Source organism: Lissotriton helveticus, chromosome 8 (assembly GCF_964261635.1).
Source record: "Lissotriton helveticus chromosome 8, aLisHel1.1, whole genome shotgun sequence".
NCBI lineage: Eukaryota > Metazoa > Chordata > Amphibia > Caudata > Salamandridae > Lissotriton > Lissotriton helveticus.
The window spans coordinates 1,175,360,436-1,175,376,907 of NC_136069.1; the positions used below are offsets into that span (position 1 = coordinate 1,175,360,436).

General features: G+C 44.6%; 1 protein-coding gene across 4 annotated transcripts in view; it reads left to right on the forward strand.

Annotated features, from left to right (window-relative positions):
• REPS2 (RALBP1 associated Eps domain containing 2) overlaps positions 1–16,472 on the forward strand; it is a 1,083,293-nt gene that overhangs the window by 596,362 nt on the left and 470,459 nt on the right. For all 4 annotated transcript variants that reach the window (XM_078658107.1, XM_078658103.1, XM_078658105.1 and 1 more), the window contains one exon: positions 12,521–12,584. In XM_078658107.1, the coding sequence (XP_078514233.1) occupies positions 12,521–12,584 (64 nt within the window). The remainder of the gene's footprint in view (positions 1–12,520; positions 12,585–16,472) is intronic.

Here is a 16,472-nt window from a genome sequence, read left to right on the forward strand (position 1 = left end):
AGGTTCAGGCGAAAATCCTGGACATGCCTTATGACGGCAAATCGCTCTTTGGCCAACATGTCGATGACGCACTGCAGACGATAAAGAAGGATACCGAAACAGCCCGTTCTTTAGGCACTCTGCAGTTCCGCAAACAGCCTTTTCGTGGTGCACACGGACGCGGCACCACCTCTTCTTTTCACGGCGAATCTAATCAGTACTGATCCTACGGTCAAGGGAATCAACCATATTCTTCCCAAGCCCAACAGTCCTCTCGCCAGCAGTCTTCCAAATCATATCGAGGGAAGTCTTCCTACAGAAGCTCCACTTCCAAGAGGCAATGACTTTCCTTCCCCGCTCAAAGTTGGAGGTCGAATCTCCCTGTTCTTTTCACAATGGTCCTCAATCACTTCGGACCGTTGGGTGCTGGACATTGTATCAAAGGGCCATGCCTTGGAGTTTGTAAAGTTTCCTCCTCACACTCCTCCGACTGGTCCGCCCCCAGCGCACCTCAAATAACTTTTCCAGCAGATTCGCATCATGATTCAAAAAGGTGCCATTGAAGTGGTTCCCAAGTCTCAGAAAGGGATGGGATTCTATTCCCGGTTCTACCTCGTCCTCAAAAAGACAGGCGACTGGCGTCCAATCCTAGATTTGCGGGCACTGAACAAATATCTAAAGTGCCAATTCTTCCGCATGCTTACGCTAGTGGAGATCCTGCATCTTCTCTCCAAGGATGATTTCATGACTACCATCGACCTCCAAGACGCTTACTTCCATGTGCCAATTCTTCCACGACACTGGAAGTACTTGCGCTTCCGAGTAGGGCGGAGATACTTTCAATTCAGGGTGCTGCCTTTCGGTCTGCGCTCCGCCCCTCGCGTCTTCACAAAGGTCCTGGCTCCAGTGATGGCTTACCTGCATCTACAGGGCGTCAAATTTTCCCCTACTATAACAATTGTCTCATCAAGTCGCAGTCTCGCAGTCAGCTGTCCCGGGACACTCGATTCTGTCAGACGCTATTTCGCTCCCTCGGTCTTTCCATCAACACCGATAAGTCTCAGGTCGACCCAGGTCCCTGCAGGATCTTTCTAGGCCCCAATCTGGATACGTCACTAGCCAAGGCATTCGTGTCTCACGAACGTCAGCTGCGGATTCTACGCTTGGTGGCTCTTATTTGTTCAAAAGCGTCAGTTTCAGTTTGTCTATTGAAGTCATTTCTGGGGCTGGCGTCCTCCTGCATCTCCCTAATCCCAAATTGCAGGCTCTAGAGTCACCCCATTCAGGAGGAATTGGACACACAGTGGCGTCAGGTCAGTGGCTCCTTCAATGATCGGGTCCTAGTGACCGCTCGGATGAGGTCGGCTCTTCAGTGGTGGGCGCAACCGTCCAACGTTGCTGCCGGGACTTCTTTCCTCACAACCGCTCCAGAGCTCATTCTGACCACGGACGCCTCCTTGGAAGGATGGCGAGCACACCTTCATGGGCTGTCCATATGGGGCAAGTGGACTCTGTCTCAACGCTCCTGGCACATCAACAGACTGGAGTTAATGGCCATCTTCCTGGCACTCAAATCGTTCCATCTTCTGATCCAGGGAGAATCGGTGCTCATCCAAACAGACAATACCACCAGTATGCACTATGTAAACAAGCAGTGTGGCACCAAATCTCCTCTCCTGTCTCAGCTGGTACAGAGTATTTGGGATTGGGCACTTCGGCACCACATTACCCTAACAGCAGTTCACCTACCAGGCATCTCCAACATCCTGGCGGATTCCCTCAGCAGGTCGGCATCCTCGACTCACGAGTGGGAGCTGCATCAGCCGACTCTGAAATTCATCTTTCGGCGGTGGGGACATCCACACATGGATCTCTCTGCGAGCCCTGTGAACCGAAATGCCCATCCTTTGCAATCTGGCTTCCCCATCCAGAATCGTCCGGGAATGCCCTTTTGATGGACTGGTGCGATCTATTCGCTTACGCTTTTCCGCCGATTCCACTAGTTCCTTGAGTGTTATGGAAGATGCGGAGAAAGCCGTGCCACATTCTCCTGATCGCTCCCAGATGGCCTCGACAAGCGTGGTTCTCAGAGCTGCTGGTTCTCTCACAGTGCGAACCCATCCTCCTTCATCCTCGAGCGGATCTCCTCACGATGGACGGGGGTCAGATCTGTCATCCGGACCCCTCCTCTCTCAAGTTATCGCCCTGGAACCTGACCACCTTGAATTTGCCCATTTGAACATTTCGCCAGCATGCAGGGAAATTCTTGCCAATGCCAGAGCTCCGTCCACAATAAAGACTTACAAGCTAAAGTGGAAAAGATTCTGTCACTGGTGCGCAGCTACCAGTATCCATCCCGTTCATTCCACTCCGGCTCAGCTACTGCCGTTCTTCCCGCAGCTGGCGCAATCAGGCCTTTCCCACTCCACTTTGAGAGTTTTCCTGGCGACAATCTCTCGCTTCCGGCAGGATGGCTCCTCCTCTCTCTGCTCTTCCAGAGTCATTCGTCAATTTTTCAAGGGACTGTTCAGGAAGTTCCCGCCCATCCGGCGTCCTCCTCTTACCTGGCATCTCAATATTGTTTTGGCACAATTGATGAAGGCACCATTCGAGCCTATCCACAAAGCAAGCGGATTTAAAATTTCTGACCTGGAAGGTGGCCCTTCTCCTTGCTTTGACCTCTTCACGTCACGTGAGTGATATTCACGCTTTTACCATTAAACCTCCTTTCCTTCAATTCAAATCGGACTGTGTGGTGCTTCGCACTAATCCGGCTTTCATGCCTAAGGTGCCCACTGACTTTCACCTCAATTAACCTGTTTTCTTAAAGACTTTCTTTGCCAATCCTCAAGTCTCCAGCGGAGCAACGTTTGCATTCACTGGACGATAAACAATGCCTTAAATTTTACACCGACAGGACGGCACCCTTTCGCAAATCTGATCAGCTGTTAGTTGCTTACGGACAAATGCGCAAGGTACGTTCTGTTACCAAGCCAACTGTTGTACGTTGAATCTATTCAGAAAATTCTTTATGCCATCAGAAAGCTGGCAAGCCTCTTCACTCATCATTGAGGGCTCATTCCACCAGGGCGATGTCATCCTCTACTGCCCTGTTTGCTGGTGTGCCGATTCACCAAATATGCCGAGCAGCTACGTGGTCCAGCAGGCACACTTTCACGAGACATTACTGCCTTGAGACGATCAATGAAGCCGATACAGCAGTGGGCCAAGCGGTGCTTCGCAATCTTTTTAACTAAGGTGAGCCTCTGCTTTCTTCCCTCCACCTATATGGTTTATGTGATGATATTGTTAGTATTATCGATACCTACCTGGCTATATTATGCTATTTTGCATTTTCATGCCTATGCATTACTGATTTTGCTCTTGCAGCCAGCTGTTACTGCTCATGATTCCTATTCAAGCATGTGAATTTATGAAAGACACCCTAATACTGGAGAAGAACAATTGTTACTTACCTGTAAACAGGTGGTTCTCCAGTATTGGTGTCTTTCATAGATTCACATGCGACCCATCCACCTCCCCTCAGAGGCTCGCTACTCCTCCTAGACTCTTTTGTCACTCCTGTGCTATGAAAATCTGAGGGCCTGAGCCTCTTGAGGAGAAGGTTCTAGAGGGGTGCATGTGCCTGCTTGGCTGTAGTTTGGACTAACATAATGACATGGATATGTTATAAAGGTGTTTCCTTTTCTCCTATGTGTTAATGCTAACCTGGTACTTTTAAAGTATTTCTGGTTTTGAAACTTCTGTTATATGTTTTTATATATACATATTATTGCTTTCTTATTGCTATGTTATTTACCGTGGGGCTCCCACTTCGACGACAGGGAATATTCAAGCATGTGAATCTATGAAAGACACCAATACTGGAGAACCACCTGTTTACAGGTAAGTAACAATTGTTCTTTTCCTTGTGTGCTAGAATGTGTTGATAGTTATATTTCTGTGCTTCATGCACCATGGGGTGTCTCTTTGTCAGACTTGTTTTAGGGGGGTCACAGAGAAGAAAGGGGCTACTGCACTCAAACCGTGGTAGTTGGGGTCATTTGGTGAGAGCAAGCAGTCACAGGCTTCTTACAAACTCAAAACTAACTAATCAACTATCAGCCACAAAACATTCAATATCAAGCCCTGTATTTGCCTTTGTAGAAAATAAAATCATTCTAATCTCAGAGCAGTCCTAAATACTTCTCAGCTGAATCCTACATACATGGCAGTCATTCTGGTAGTGATTCTTCCTTACAGTGCTACACCTGTTCATTCTCCCTCATGCCATCTCTCACCCAAGTGACTTTGATAAGCTTGTTCCCCCAGCAACAATGGAAAGAACATGAATCAGTCTCAGGTGCATATCTGGCACCTCACAAGTCAAATGTATAATCAATTAATTCATACTGTGTGTTGTTACTCTTGTGGTGTAGTTGGTAGCGAGTTACTCTCTGAGTCTCTAGTGCTTGCGTGGCATGGTGCCCACATTCTAGTCTTCACTCTGCTAACAGAGGCCTACAGTAGTTGGCAGTAGGAGGCAGTTCTCAGAAAACTTAGAGGTGGCTGGACTTGGCTCAAGTCTCATCTCATGTGGCCACCTTGGTTCAGCCCAACATCGATCGGTGCTTCTGGCGCTTTCTTTACTGGAGCAAACCTGACTATTACAGTCTCGTCTGGCCAGTGAGATGGATGGAAACCTGACTGGACTGCTGGCCAATGCCAAAGCAGGTATGGGTCTCGACTGGGCCAATAAGATCACCAGGACAGTTGCTTTCAAACCAGGCTTCCCCAATCAGCACAGGAATTGCAGTCCTGACCAGGCAGACATGATTACCAAGGCAGCTGCTGTCCCGGCGAGGCCATCACTTTCACTGCAGCAGTTGTAGGCCTGACTGAGTTGACACAATCAGCAAGGCAGTTGCAGCCTAGCCTGGAACATCACAGTCACCAAGGCATTTGAAACCCCGATCAGGCCATTGTGCTGACTTCTGCTTTTTGTGGTTCCTGGAACCTTCTGAGAGACGGGGTGCAGGACATCCCACTCCTCGCTTCACTCTTAGGAAGTCTGCTTTCTTCTGGTTTTGTTCTTCCAGGGACATACTGGACTTCTTCTGTAAAGTCATCCCTCCTGCAGGGCTAAGCAGATTCCTTCCCTCTCCCAGGAGGCAAACGGGCATCTAGGCACTAGACAGACCCTCAGTTTCTCCCGCAGAAAGTGCAGACTTCAGGTTATGGCCCCTCACCTATGGTAGACTGGCTGTCAGTCAGACACCATCCTGACTCCTCAGCAATCCTTCAAGTGCTCTGTCGAGCACTTCCTTCTTTGGTTCCGAAGGACTTGGAAATGCAGCAATGTCGGGTGTTTTGGGTCCCAATTTATGCACACATTCTCGATGAGGGATGTGAATCTACTGTCTCCGCATTCATGGGCTATTACTATTTCAAGTGTCCATTCCTGGCTGCTCTCCAGACACAGCCTTTGTTTACAGTGATGCTTCTTACAGCAGTTAGCACTGGGGCTGTAAAAAAACTAGAGCACCCACATCATGGGCACAATGAAGAGAGAGTTTTCTACACCTGGCTGCCATCAACCTCTCTAAAGTAGTAACCATACATGTACAAAAGGGCATGCATGACCTAGAAACATCTTAACTTTGTACAACATAAACTGCATTCCTAACTCTTACCATTACCATCAACCAAATGGAAGTGTCATTAAAACTAATCAGCTGCCCCTTGCTAAGCAAAGTCTTTATGGAATTTCTACAGGTTTCCTTGTCACCATCCTTCTCACTTCAGTGCCTGGCTCTCCACCCTTCAGCGACATGAATACAGTCAATACTCATCCACTGTCTGTGAAAGCTGCCCTCATCCTCCATCTCATGACATGCCAAACTTGGGCATCCAAAATGGATAACACTTGCTTCAATACTCAGACTCATACATACAGAGTTTTAGAATTGCTCATATGCTACATGCAAGGTAAACATGCACACACACTTGACATACATACAGGATGTCAGTGCAAGGACATTCAGCTAAGAGTGGAACTTTACACAGGAATTGTCTGTATGCCACCCTTGGCACAGACAAAAAGGTCTGGTCACACTATCAATCTCAGAACACAATATGCTGCCACAACTGCTTTATGTGCTATACCCAGGAAAGTGACCAGAGTCCTTAGTGCAGTCCTCAAGGTCGCAGGAGCGGTCCAGGACCTCACATAGTCAGCAGACAGCCTTAGGGCTTTGCGCTCACCCCTAGAATAGTGTGATATAAGGGCCAAAATAAAAGTCAAGGTACCAGATACACATGCAGTTGGGCACTCAGAGCAGGGGGGGACAACTGTATACCATGGAATGGACATTCCCATACCAACATGTGTTATTTCCAGTTTTGATTTTTCAATTACATTGGTACTCAGTTAAATAAGATCTGCCTTCTTCTGCTGCTGCTTTGATGTTTTACATTCTCGCCTTTAAGTATTTAATAGCTTCTCAAGCAGACTCCAATCACTCAGTCTATAATAACTTCTCAATCAGACACCACCCACCCTGAGCCTGAAAGTAATCTGAGATTGCTTTAGCCTGCTCCACTCTAAATGCGGGGGTCTCTAAATAGCCCCATTTTCAATTTCCATAATCCTCTATTGGTTCCCTCCCATGGCCATGTACTATGATTTCCATACATGCTCCATCAGAGATTTATATTTCACATATGATGTATCAAAAGTCCCAGTTGGCTCCTGGGAGACAAATGAGAAGTATCGATGCGATTATGACAAGTGCCCATGCGATGAAACGAGTAGCCCCTTTTGCCTTAATGAGGTGCTTGCCATATATCCTCCAGAGCCAGCTCTTGTAGTTTTTCTAAAAAACATTTGGACATTACCCCAATACTGCCTCATGAGTACCTTTTTTGTCCACATCAGTGTCCCAAACAAAGTTGCACCTTGGACCACCACCCCCTCGCTAATGACCACGCAGTCAGGTATTATTCCTTTATGGAACAGATCTTGCCCGATAATTAGTGTTTACGCATTGATTTTTTAAATTGCTAAACTCTTGCAAATCTGATATCTGCCCTTGGGATGTCTTTTTGTTTTATTTCTACCATACCCCTCAACTACTTATGCAGGATGGCTTCCCCCACCATTTTGGATGCTGAGGTAGCCCAGAATTGCAGGGGATAATCTCTGTGTGTAATATGGAACTGATCTCTATACAGTAAGTGGATATCCTGTAAGAAAATTATGTTTGCATCTTGGTTTTTGATAGAACTCAAAAATTGGTGTCACTCAGTGGGAGAATTCAGGCTCTTCACATTAAACTGTGATGCTCTAGCTTCTGACCCACTGCAATTATCAATCTAGTGAGCATAGCTTAGACGTGTCCTAACACAGTGATGTCATCAGAGCCCCTCAGCAAGAGAAAATGCACCCCTCAACCCTGAGTGACACAGTCAGAGCCTCTTACCATGTCCTTACTACCTTTGTGTCGAATTCAACAGTAGCATCAACTCAAAGTTGATTGAAACCACAACTCTTACCTCCACTAGCTTAATGATCAGACTTTGTCTCTCTCGCTCTCCCCCTTACAAAAAATTGCTAAACCTTAATGAGGTGCTCTGACATAGCCTCAGACTTAATATATCATTGGATCCATATGGAGTGGAGTGGAGTAGTGTGGCTCACTGGTTAGAGGCGGCAGGCCTGAGAGCAGAAGTCAGCCCGGGACCAGGGTTCAATTCCCCACGCGGCAGGGTCGTGGACCTTGGTCAGCGGACTCGATAATTCTCGCTTCGGTGCTTACTATAATCAGGGGTTCCACTCGGCAACTCTGGGCATTAGCTTGCCTAATCTCCACAACTGGTACAAAAAAGTGAGCGACCCAGATTACCCTTGAGGGCTTGGGTAATTAAATGAAAGGGTAAAAGTGCCTTCAAGGGAATTCGTTTAAGTAAAGTTTCTCAATTAACAATGTGATTTCTGGACAATCAATTAATTATTCTCATTGGAACCCAATTCAACTGAATACAAATAAAATTAAACAAACATGACTACATATATGACAAACATAGGCAAACGCAAGGTGTATAGAAAATAGGATTTTATCAGACAATTAAAACTGATTCATATGATATACAGGAAGAAACATAGGACTGAAGGTTGACACTGAATATATGTACAAACAACTCAACAGAACCTATTGACGCCTATCCCAAAAGTATATTGAAAAAACAAACAGGATGAAGCGGAGGTCGACGTTTCGGTCTCCTACAAACTACTTGACGAGACCATCTTCAGGACTGGTGATATTTTCAATCTGTATATTACAAAATGTAATAGCGAGTCTTGCGTATGTAGCAATTAAATTGCACCGACAGAAACACGTCACATTTATTCAGTGCAGAGCATGGTACTTCAAGGCGATTAATAGTCTCCGCCAATAGCGAATCTTGCGGCTATAGCAAATCAATTGGACCAATAGACACACGTCGCGTTATCCAGTGAAGAGCATTGGTGCTTCAAACCGATTAAAAATCTCAGCCAATCTTAAATTACGATGAACTGCATGAATGCAGGGTGCCGCTTTTACTTGCAGCGTAAGTCTGGCAGCTGTCCGACTGAAAACGATCAAACTGGGAGAACTGTCAGTTCGGCACATGCAACCTTGCTTCAAACTTCCAGGGGCTTCGGTCAATACGAAAGCGCGATGAAGACGGGCCAAAGTACGGGGATCCTGTCTATCGAATAGGCGGAACGTGCTCCCGCCTTTGCTCTGACCCCCACGAGACGTACTGCCTGGCCTTGGGGCCGTAAGCCTCGCATCTGCCTGCTATTTTAATTGTGACCCCCATAAGACGTACCGCCTTGCCTTGGGGCCGTACGCCTCGCATCTTCCTGCAAACGTTAAGGAACAAGCTGCATTTTCCCCCTTGATCCTGCGAGCCGTACCGGCGTGTGCGCATCAGCCGGGTACGACTCGCACTGCCCGGGAGTGTGCTGAGGTTCGCGCCGTACGCGTGAAGCGTACCATCTGGCCCCTGTACGTGTGAAGCGTACCACTTGACAAGCACCGTGTCCCCGAGGCCGCGCCGCACCCCAGGGCCGCACTGTACTTGAGTACAGGCCGCCCCGTGCCGCTGCCGCCTCTAGGGGAGCTGCCTGCCTGCCACAAAAAGGACGTCTGCCCCCAGCCGGACCGGCTCTGCCCGACCAGCGTCCCGAGTCCGTCCCGCACCCCGTGGGGCCCGCGCATCAACAGGTACTGTGCCGCATCGGACTAGAAAGTCCAACTGCCCTTAAACTCCAGAGCTGCACACTTGGGGAAAGTGAAAGGATTTCAAAGTGCAGCAAAGATGAACACAAATACATCGTGTAGATGACATACAGTTTACACTTTATATTTGGTACCGGGGTATATCCCCTTGAAACAACTACAGTATGACACCGGGTGACGTCATTTTGTAGTTTCCCCCCTTTTTTCATGCATTTCTCGATAGCGTTCTAACAAGGGATATGTGTCGGATATGGGTGATATACAATCGGCTTTAATAACACTGGCCATTTAATTACTTTTACTACATTTTGTGACTGGTTTCAAATCATTTATGAAATATATTCAGGGCATGCAGAATGAACTACAGGAGGAATAATGATGACGTCATCCTGTAGTTCTTTACGATATCGCGAGATTTCGATCACGGTATTTTGAACACTCCGGTAACTTTACTGAGGACAGAATTATGCATCATGAGCAGAGAACCCAATGAAACATCATACCGTGAGTTGTTACATTAACATATTCCATTAGTACAAAGCCATATACAAGCCGGTTAAACTGTACCTAGGGTCGTTTTTGTGTGTGTGGCTCTGGGTGTGTGAGTGTGTGTGTGTCTCTGGGTGTGTGGGTGTGTGTGGCTCTGGGTGTGTGTGTGTGGCTCTGGGTGTGTGTGTGTGTGTGTGTGGCTCTGGGTGTGTGTGGGTGTGGCTCTGGGTGTGTGGGTGTGTGGCTCTGGGTGTGTGTGTGTGTCTGTGTGGCTCTGAGTGTGTGTGTGTGGCTCTGGGTGTGTGTCTGTGTGTCTCTGGGTGTATGTGTGTGGCTCTGGTTGTGTGGGTGTGTGTGTGGCTCTGGGTGTGTGGGTGTGTGTGTGGCTCTGGGTGTGTGTGTGTGGCTCTGGGTGTGTGTGTGTGGCTCTGGGTGTGTGTGTGTGTGTGGCTCTGGGTGTGTGTGTGTGTGGCTCTGGGTGTGTGTGTGGCTCTGGGTGTGTGTGTGTGTGTGGCTCTGGGTGTGTGTGTGGCTCTGGGTATGTGTGTGTGTGTGGCTCTGGGTGTGTGTGTGTGGTAGTAATTGCTGTCTGCTGAGCTCGTCCGTAGGGTACAATAGGTCTCACATTTGCGAGAGATTAAGCTAATGGCAATGTAAATGACAATGCCATTTATTTATCTGTTTTCAAACCCAACACATAAATACAAAATTTGTCATTTACAATGCCAATAGCTCTAACTTTTCCAAAGGCGAAACCATTGCATTGTAAATGCTTGTTACTCATTGCAGTCACTCTTACTGACACTCATTCTGATTTATTCAGGCTTACTTCCTGACCGTCAGTTTCACCTAATCTCACTCACTATCTGTATCTCACTCACTCACTTTCACACACACACACACGTTCACACCTACACAGACCTCACATGCACGCATGCGCATACCATACATTTAAATGCATTTTCTGTCTACTAACCTCAGCTGCCAGAGTAGGTCCTGTTCCATTTTTTATTACACTACTAATAAATATTAATTAGTAGTGTAATTTAAAAAAATGGGCAGAAAACAAGTAAGGAGGCTCCTCGATGCTCTTAAGTACAAGCTGCCTCTGTGTTTTTGGCACTGATTTTACCACCTCTGGGGATAGGGTTAGCAAAGGCAAAGCCAGGGGCTGTAGTGGCAAGACAGGATTGCCAGCTGCTACGTGATCTGCTTAATATAATAAATAGAACATACATACTAACATACCTAAAGAATTTTTAAGTTATACGAAAAAGAAAAAAAGAAAAAAGGAAAAATCAACATAATTTCTTATTTATCGCTTTACGGAACGTTTAGTTTGTTATCTTAACTTCAGTTTGTTTCTGTATTTTTTTATTATAACCAAAATGTAATGCAACAATATTACATCAATCGAGCAAATATTGTAAGCCTTAGTAAATAATGTTATATTTAAAAACTCTCAGAATGCAGCTTGTGCATTGTTAGAAAATGTCTCCCTAATCGACTCAATGGCTTTCATTTTGATTGAGCTACAGCCTGAGGTCGCACGTTCATGTTCACACGGAGAGTGTTGGTCTAAGTTATACCCTTTCTTCAACTAAGGCCACTGCACAGCTAGACCATTCAGTTCATAGCCCCTATACCTCGACAGTCGACCAGACAACTGCCTCCCAATGGTTTGTCTCACCCAGGGTGGGCAGAAGCGAGGGGTCATAAAAGGGATCTCCTATGGTCATTTTAGAGCCCCACAATCTTCATCTTTCTGTAGTCTTGCAATTAGCAAACTTTCTCTGTATCTGGATGTGTGCTATATAGGTTCACCTTAAAAAATAGCACTTCATTTGGAAGGTTATTTAAAGAATTTTGTTTCTTCCCCGCTAATGGATAGAACCCCATGCAGAAGGTGTAATTAAAGTCAATAGCTTTTCTCTTAATAGGTCATTCAATAAGTAGATGAGGATATGTCTGGTGACATTGGAGAAATGTCTTTCTGAAAACAAATCCTATAGGCCCTCTGGATACCTTTTAAGGGTATTCAAAAATTCTCTGATTCTTCATGTTTTTGTATATGAGGGAACTTGAGATGTCCTCTTGTTGAGTTGCCTTTTATACCATCTATTTTATTTTGGCAATGTCAGACTTCAATATGCTGTAGTTCAGCATTTGACCCTACTCAAATCGGGATATTGTGTGCAAGCAAATTTTACTTTAGGTTCCTTTTTTTAGATTCAGAAGAATTAAAATATTATCCCTCCTGATCTTCCATCTAACATATGTGTTAATAAAAGAACATAACATCCTCTTCAAGAAGGTGCTGTTGGGATGTATTCCATGTCAACATGTACAGCAGTGTGCCACAGGGTTGGTGTGCAGAACAGAGAAAGGGTGGTAAGACATAAACTTAATTAATGCAGAAAGAAGACATTAGGAAAGTGTGCTGATTTGTTTTGATATGATAGGTGATTTTGAAGCTCAAATGAATACTATGAATAGTCATGCCAAAATAGGTCTGGCGCACATTGCTGTAAGAACGGCTTTAGCATAGACCCAAATTAGGCACAAGTTGGCAGCCATAGTGGTCAACCGAAGGAAATTGCTTAAATTTTGCTTGAATTTGTCACTGTTCAATATACTGGTATCAGCCACAAAACCATATTTATTTAGCACCTGTATTCCTTTATCACTTGCTTTCCGTATGTTTTTTTATAATTGTGTACGCGATCACCAGCAAACAGTATTTATTGATTCATGATTCTTTGCAGGTTCAGTGGCCAAGAACTTCTTCACCAAGTCCAAACTTCCCATTCCAGAGCTGTCCCACATTTGGTGAGTACAAAGAACTTTAAATTTTTATTATCCTGTGCTTACATTTCTTTGTTTCTTTTACAATGTACTTAACACAACCTACTGCAAACAGTTCAACTACTGCCTACTGCGACTTTTTCAGGCACATAAGTAACAGATAAGAAAAATACATCTTTCTGAAAATACTGCGAGTCCCAACGTTGCCCATGGCCACTCTCAACCACTTTATGTGCCAATAATAGAAGAAGTATCTCACAAGAAAAGGGGGACCAGAAGTGCTTATAGGCACAGCATATGTGCTCCTACGAGATCAAATCTATAACAAGAGTATGCAGTTCCTTCCAAGAGAGAGGGTAAGAGTTGAGACAAAAGCTAGGAGAGTGGAAGGGGGCCGGCTCCTTTAGAAAAAGGAACCCTCACACACCCAAATGGGTGTCATGCTTTATCGTATGGCATGCTCCCCATCGGGTCGGCACTGCAATGCCCAACTGGCACCCACAAGGGGGCTCTTAGTTGGAGACATATTGACCTCTTAAAGCTATCATAGTTGATTGTGCCTCGTGATAGCCACCACGTTTTTAACGAGACAAATAGACTAACCTATAACAAAATCCTGTTATGGGGACTACTCAGTCTATTTTAACACGCACTTCCCTACATACATTCACTTTCATACACCAATCTACATGAAAGGGCCCTTCACCCACACTATACATACAGCATTGGAAAAAATATCTCCGGAAATTGCAGCGCCTGCCCGACGAGGAACATGCCCTATGGTGAAGCATGACACCCATTTGGTTGTGTGTGAGCTCCTTTACCTAACGGAGTGGACCCCCTTCCGCTCCCCTAGTGCCCTAGTGTCTGTCCGACCTCTTTCTCTGTATCTTGGAAGGAGCTGCATACTCTTGTGGTAGACATAGAGATAAATAAGAGAAGAAGCCCATTTCCCTATAATATCCAGGTGTCTCAATGTCAATGAAGCACCAGCCTTCCTTTCTTATGCTTTGCCTTTAAACATCCACGTTCTCAGGTGTACTACTCCAAGTCTGTTTGGCACTGACTTACTCTAGTTGAACACTACAATGCCAAAGGTAACAACCCCAATGGTTAAGTGAACGACAGATAATACTCAAAGCAACACCAAGCCCTATATGATGTTAGGAGGCTATGTACAAGGCACCTGTTGCAGTCACAATTGTAAAAAAGTCGCATCCTGGATTTGGTGTGAGGGTCTAAGAATCAAATGTTCTTTCAAATGTCCACTCATTTTGGCCAAAACTGCACATGAATTTAGGTTTGATTCTATTATGTATTTGTGAACGGAAGGAGAAAAGACGTGTGCGCACTGTTCCTCAAAGCCAAAGATGAATACATGGACGTCCTTTAGGGGTCGCAGCTGCGACCCATGACTTGCCTTTTGCGACCCCTGGCACACTGTTTTTGTTTCACCCCTGGCACTATCTTTGCGATCCCAGTCCTCAGAGGTGGCAAAATCATTGCCAGGAACACAGTGGCAGCTCGTCCTTATGAACGCCAGTTGTGACTCCACTTTCTTTGTTTTCTCTCCAATTTTTTTAATACACTCATAGTGAATAATGTTTCATTATTCCATATGAGTGTAATAAAAAAAATGAAGCACAAATAGGTGGAATATGCTTTCCCTGGCAGCTGAGGTTAGTAAAAACAATACTCTTAAACGTATGATGTGTGCTTGCTTGCAGGAGAGTGTGTGTTTAAGTGAGAGAGAAAGTGGGTGTATGTGTGTGTAAGCATGCGTGTGTAAGTAAAATTGAAGGTCAAAGTGATGACACTTCGGATTTCCCTGGCATTTTGGTGAATTGATGAAAGCATAATAAGCTGGAATATATGCATAAATCACATAACAAATTAGAATTAAAACTTTGAGGAAATCAAAAGGTTGGTGTTTCGAAACAGAGGAGCATTTCTCCGGTGCCGCTAGTTTCTCTACTGACATACACTCATTTGACTGGATACATACGAGCTTAGAGATGAGTAAAAGAACACATAAGAACAGTAAACTAAATATGAAACAACTAGATCGAATTGGCTTATAGGGCAACCTAGTAGTGCCAGACGGGCCAGTTTGAATGGTCAGTGTGTGGGCCAATTTTGCGTCTGTGTGTAGGTTGCTTTTGTGTGGCTGGTGTTGTGAATAAGGATGCAGTAACGGGTGGTTGTATGTCAGAAAAACATGCAGAAATATAATCTGACATAAATATTATGTTCCTCAAATGGTGTAGATTGAACTGCATCATGTCATATTGTGTGTAATGACAGTCGGTGAGTTCTTATTTGATAATAAACCAACAGTCCCTCACCAAAGCTGCTGAAAGGCAGCATTGTGATTGGTCAGTGGATTCTGGGAGGCTATGTGCTTCCAGGTTCCTGCTTGAAGGAGAGCCTGCGTCTGGCGAAGGGGACCCCAGGGAAGTTTTTTTTTCCTAATCCCCCCACCTGCCCCCGCCCCCCATCCACCGTTCGGTACCAGCCACCACTGAAGATCCCCCTACTCCAAATCTATCTTCCCCATAGTCTCAAGACGATGAATGTGCAGATAAATGCCCCATGCCAAATGTTACCTGTAGCGCTTCTAGCAGCTAATTCACTGATGTGGGAGTGGATTCATGGGGCTTGGGGACAAACAGGCAGTGGTCGCTTGTCTGTGCCTCCCGAACTCTGGATCTTTATGAGGGAGAATGCTGACTCCCTCGGGACTCCTGACACAGTGACCGAGGCGTTGCTGAGCTAAGCAGACAAACAACATATTATTTGATATGCCATTTGCTTCTTTTAGTAGCCTAACTGTTTATATGTTTTGAAAAGATGCCCACTAGTTTTTAGTGTAAGACAAACATTCCCCAGCTCTTTATCAATAACGTTGTCACCCTCACTATTGCAATAGCCTCTATCATGCACCCCCAAACAAATCAATATCCAAACTCCAAATAGTCCAGAACTATCCTACTCAGTGACAACAAACATAATAACATCGCACCTATTATGAAGGCCCTGCACTGGCTTCTTGTACAGTGAAGAGGAAATTTCTTATTCAGCTGCCTTGTCCATAAAATCTTATATGGCGGATCTCCAAATTGGTTCCATGTGATAACATAGTTTTCCAAAAAGTCTTTTGCGGACTTCACTTTTCAAAAACATCTTTTACAATAACATCTTTTTTCTTTGTAGTGTATTATTTTGAATAAAATATATTTTCATGAATTTCGATCATCCATTAACATCTTTTTACTTCATTTATTTTTCTATATGTCTATCTTTCCGCTTGCATATCTATTTCCATTCACAAACACATACATCCCTATACTCCAAACTATCTTTTTTTGTATTGAGGTTTGGTGGTAAACAGAAAACAAACCACTCAAATTCCCTTTTATATGTGTTATGTGTGCCTTTCCTTTATGTGTGCACACAGACATGTTTATGTTTGTTTTCATGATGTTTCTTTGTGGGGAAAAGCCCTCCAAACCCCCCTTATTTTATATATATACTTTTGTTTTTGTTTTATTTATATAATCATATAATAATTGTATGTAACCCCAAGTCTCTTTTATCATATGTTTTATATGTACTTTTCCCTTTTCTCTGTCTCCCCATATATTTTGTTTTATCTTTGTATCCGTAAATGTCCATTTACCATTCCAAAATAGTCATATGTTTCAAATTAGGCTCAAAATATTTTCCAGCTTAAGTGAAAGGCAAAAATGTTACTTTTTGAGACTGTTTTGCCAAATTACAAATACTTATTATTAAGCTAAATTGTTACTTTATGTAATAGAATGCAATGATAATCTGGTAAAAGATGCTGTGGGAAACTTACGTATTGTAATAGATGTTTTGAAAGTAATTATTGCACAAGAGGTTTTGGCA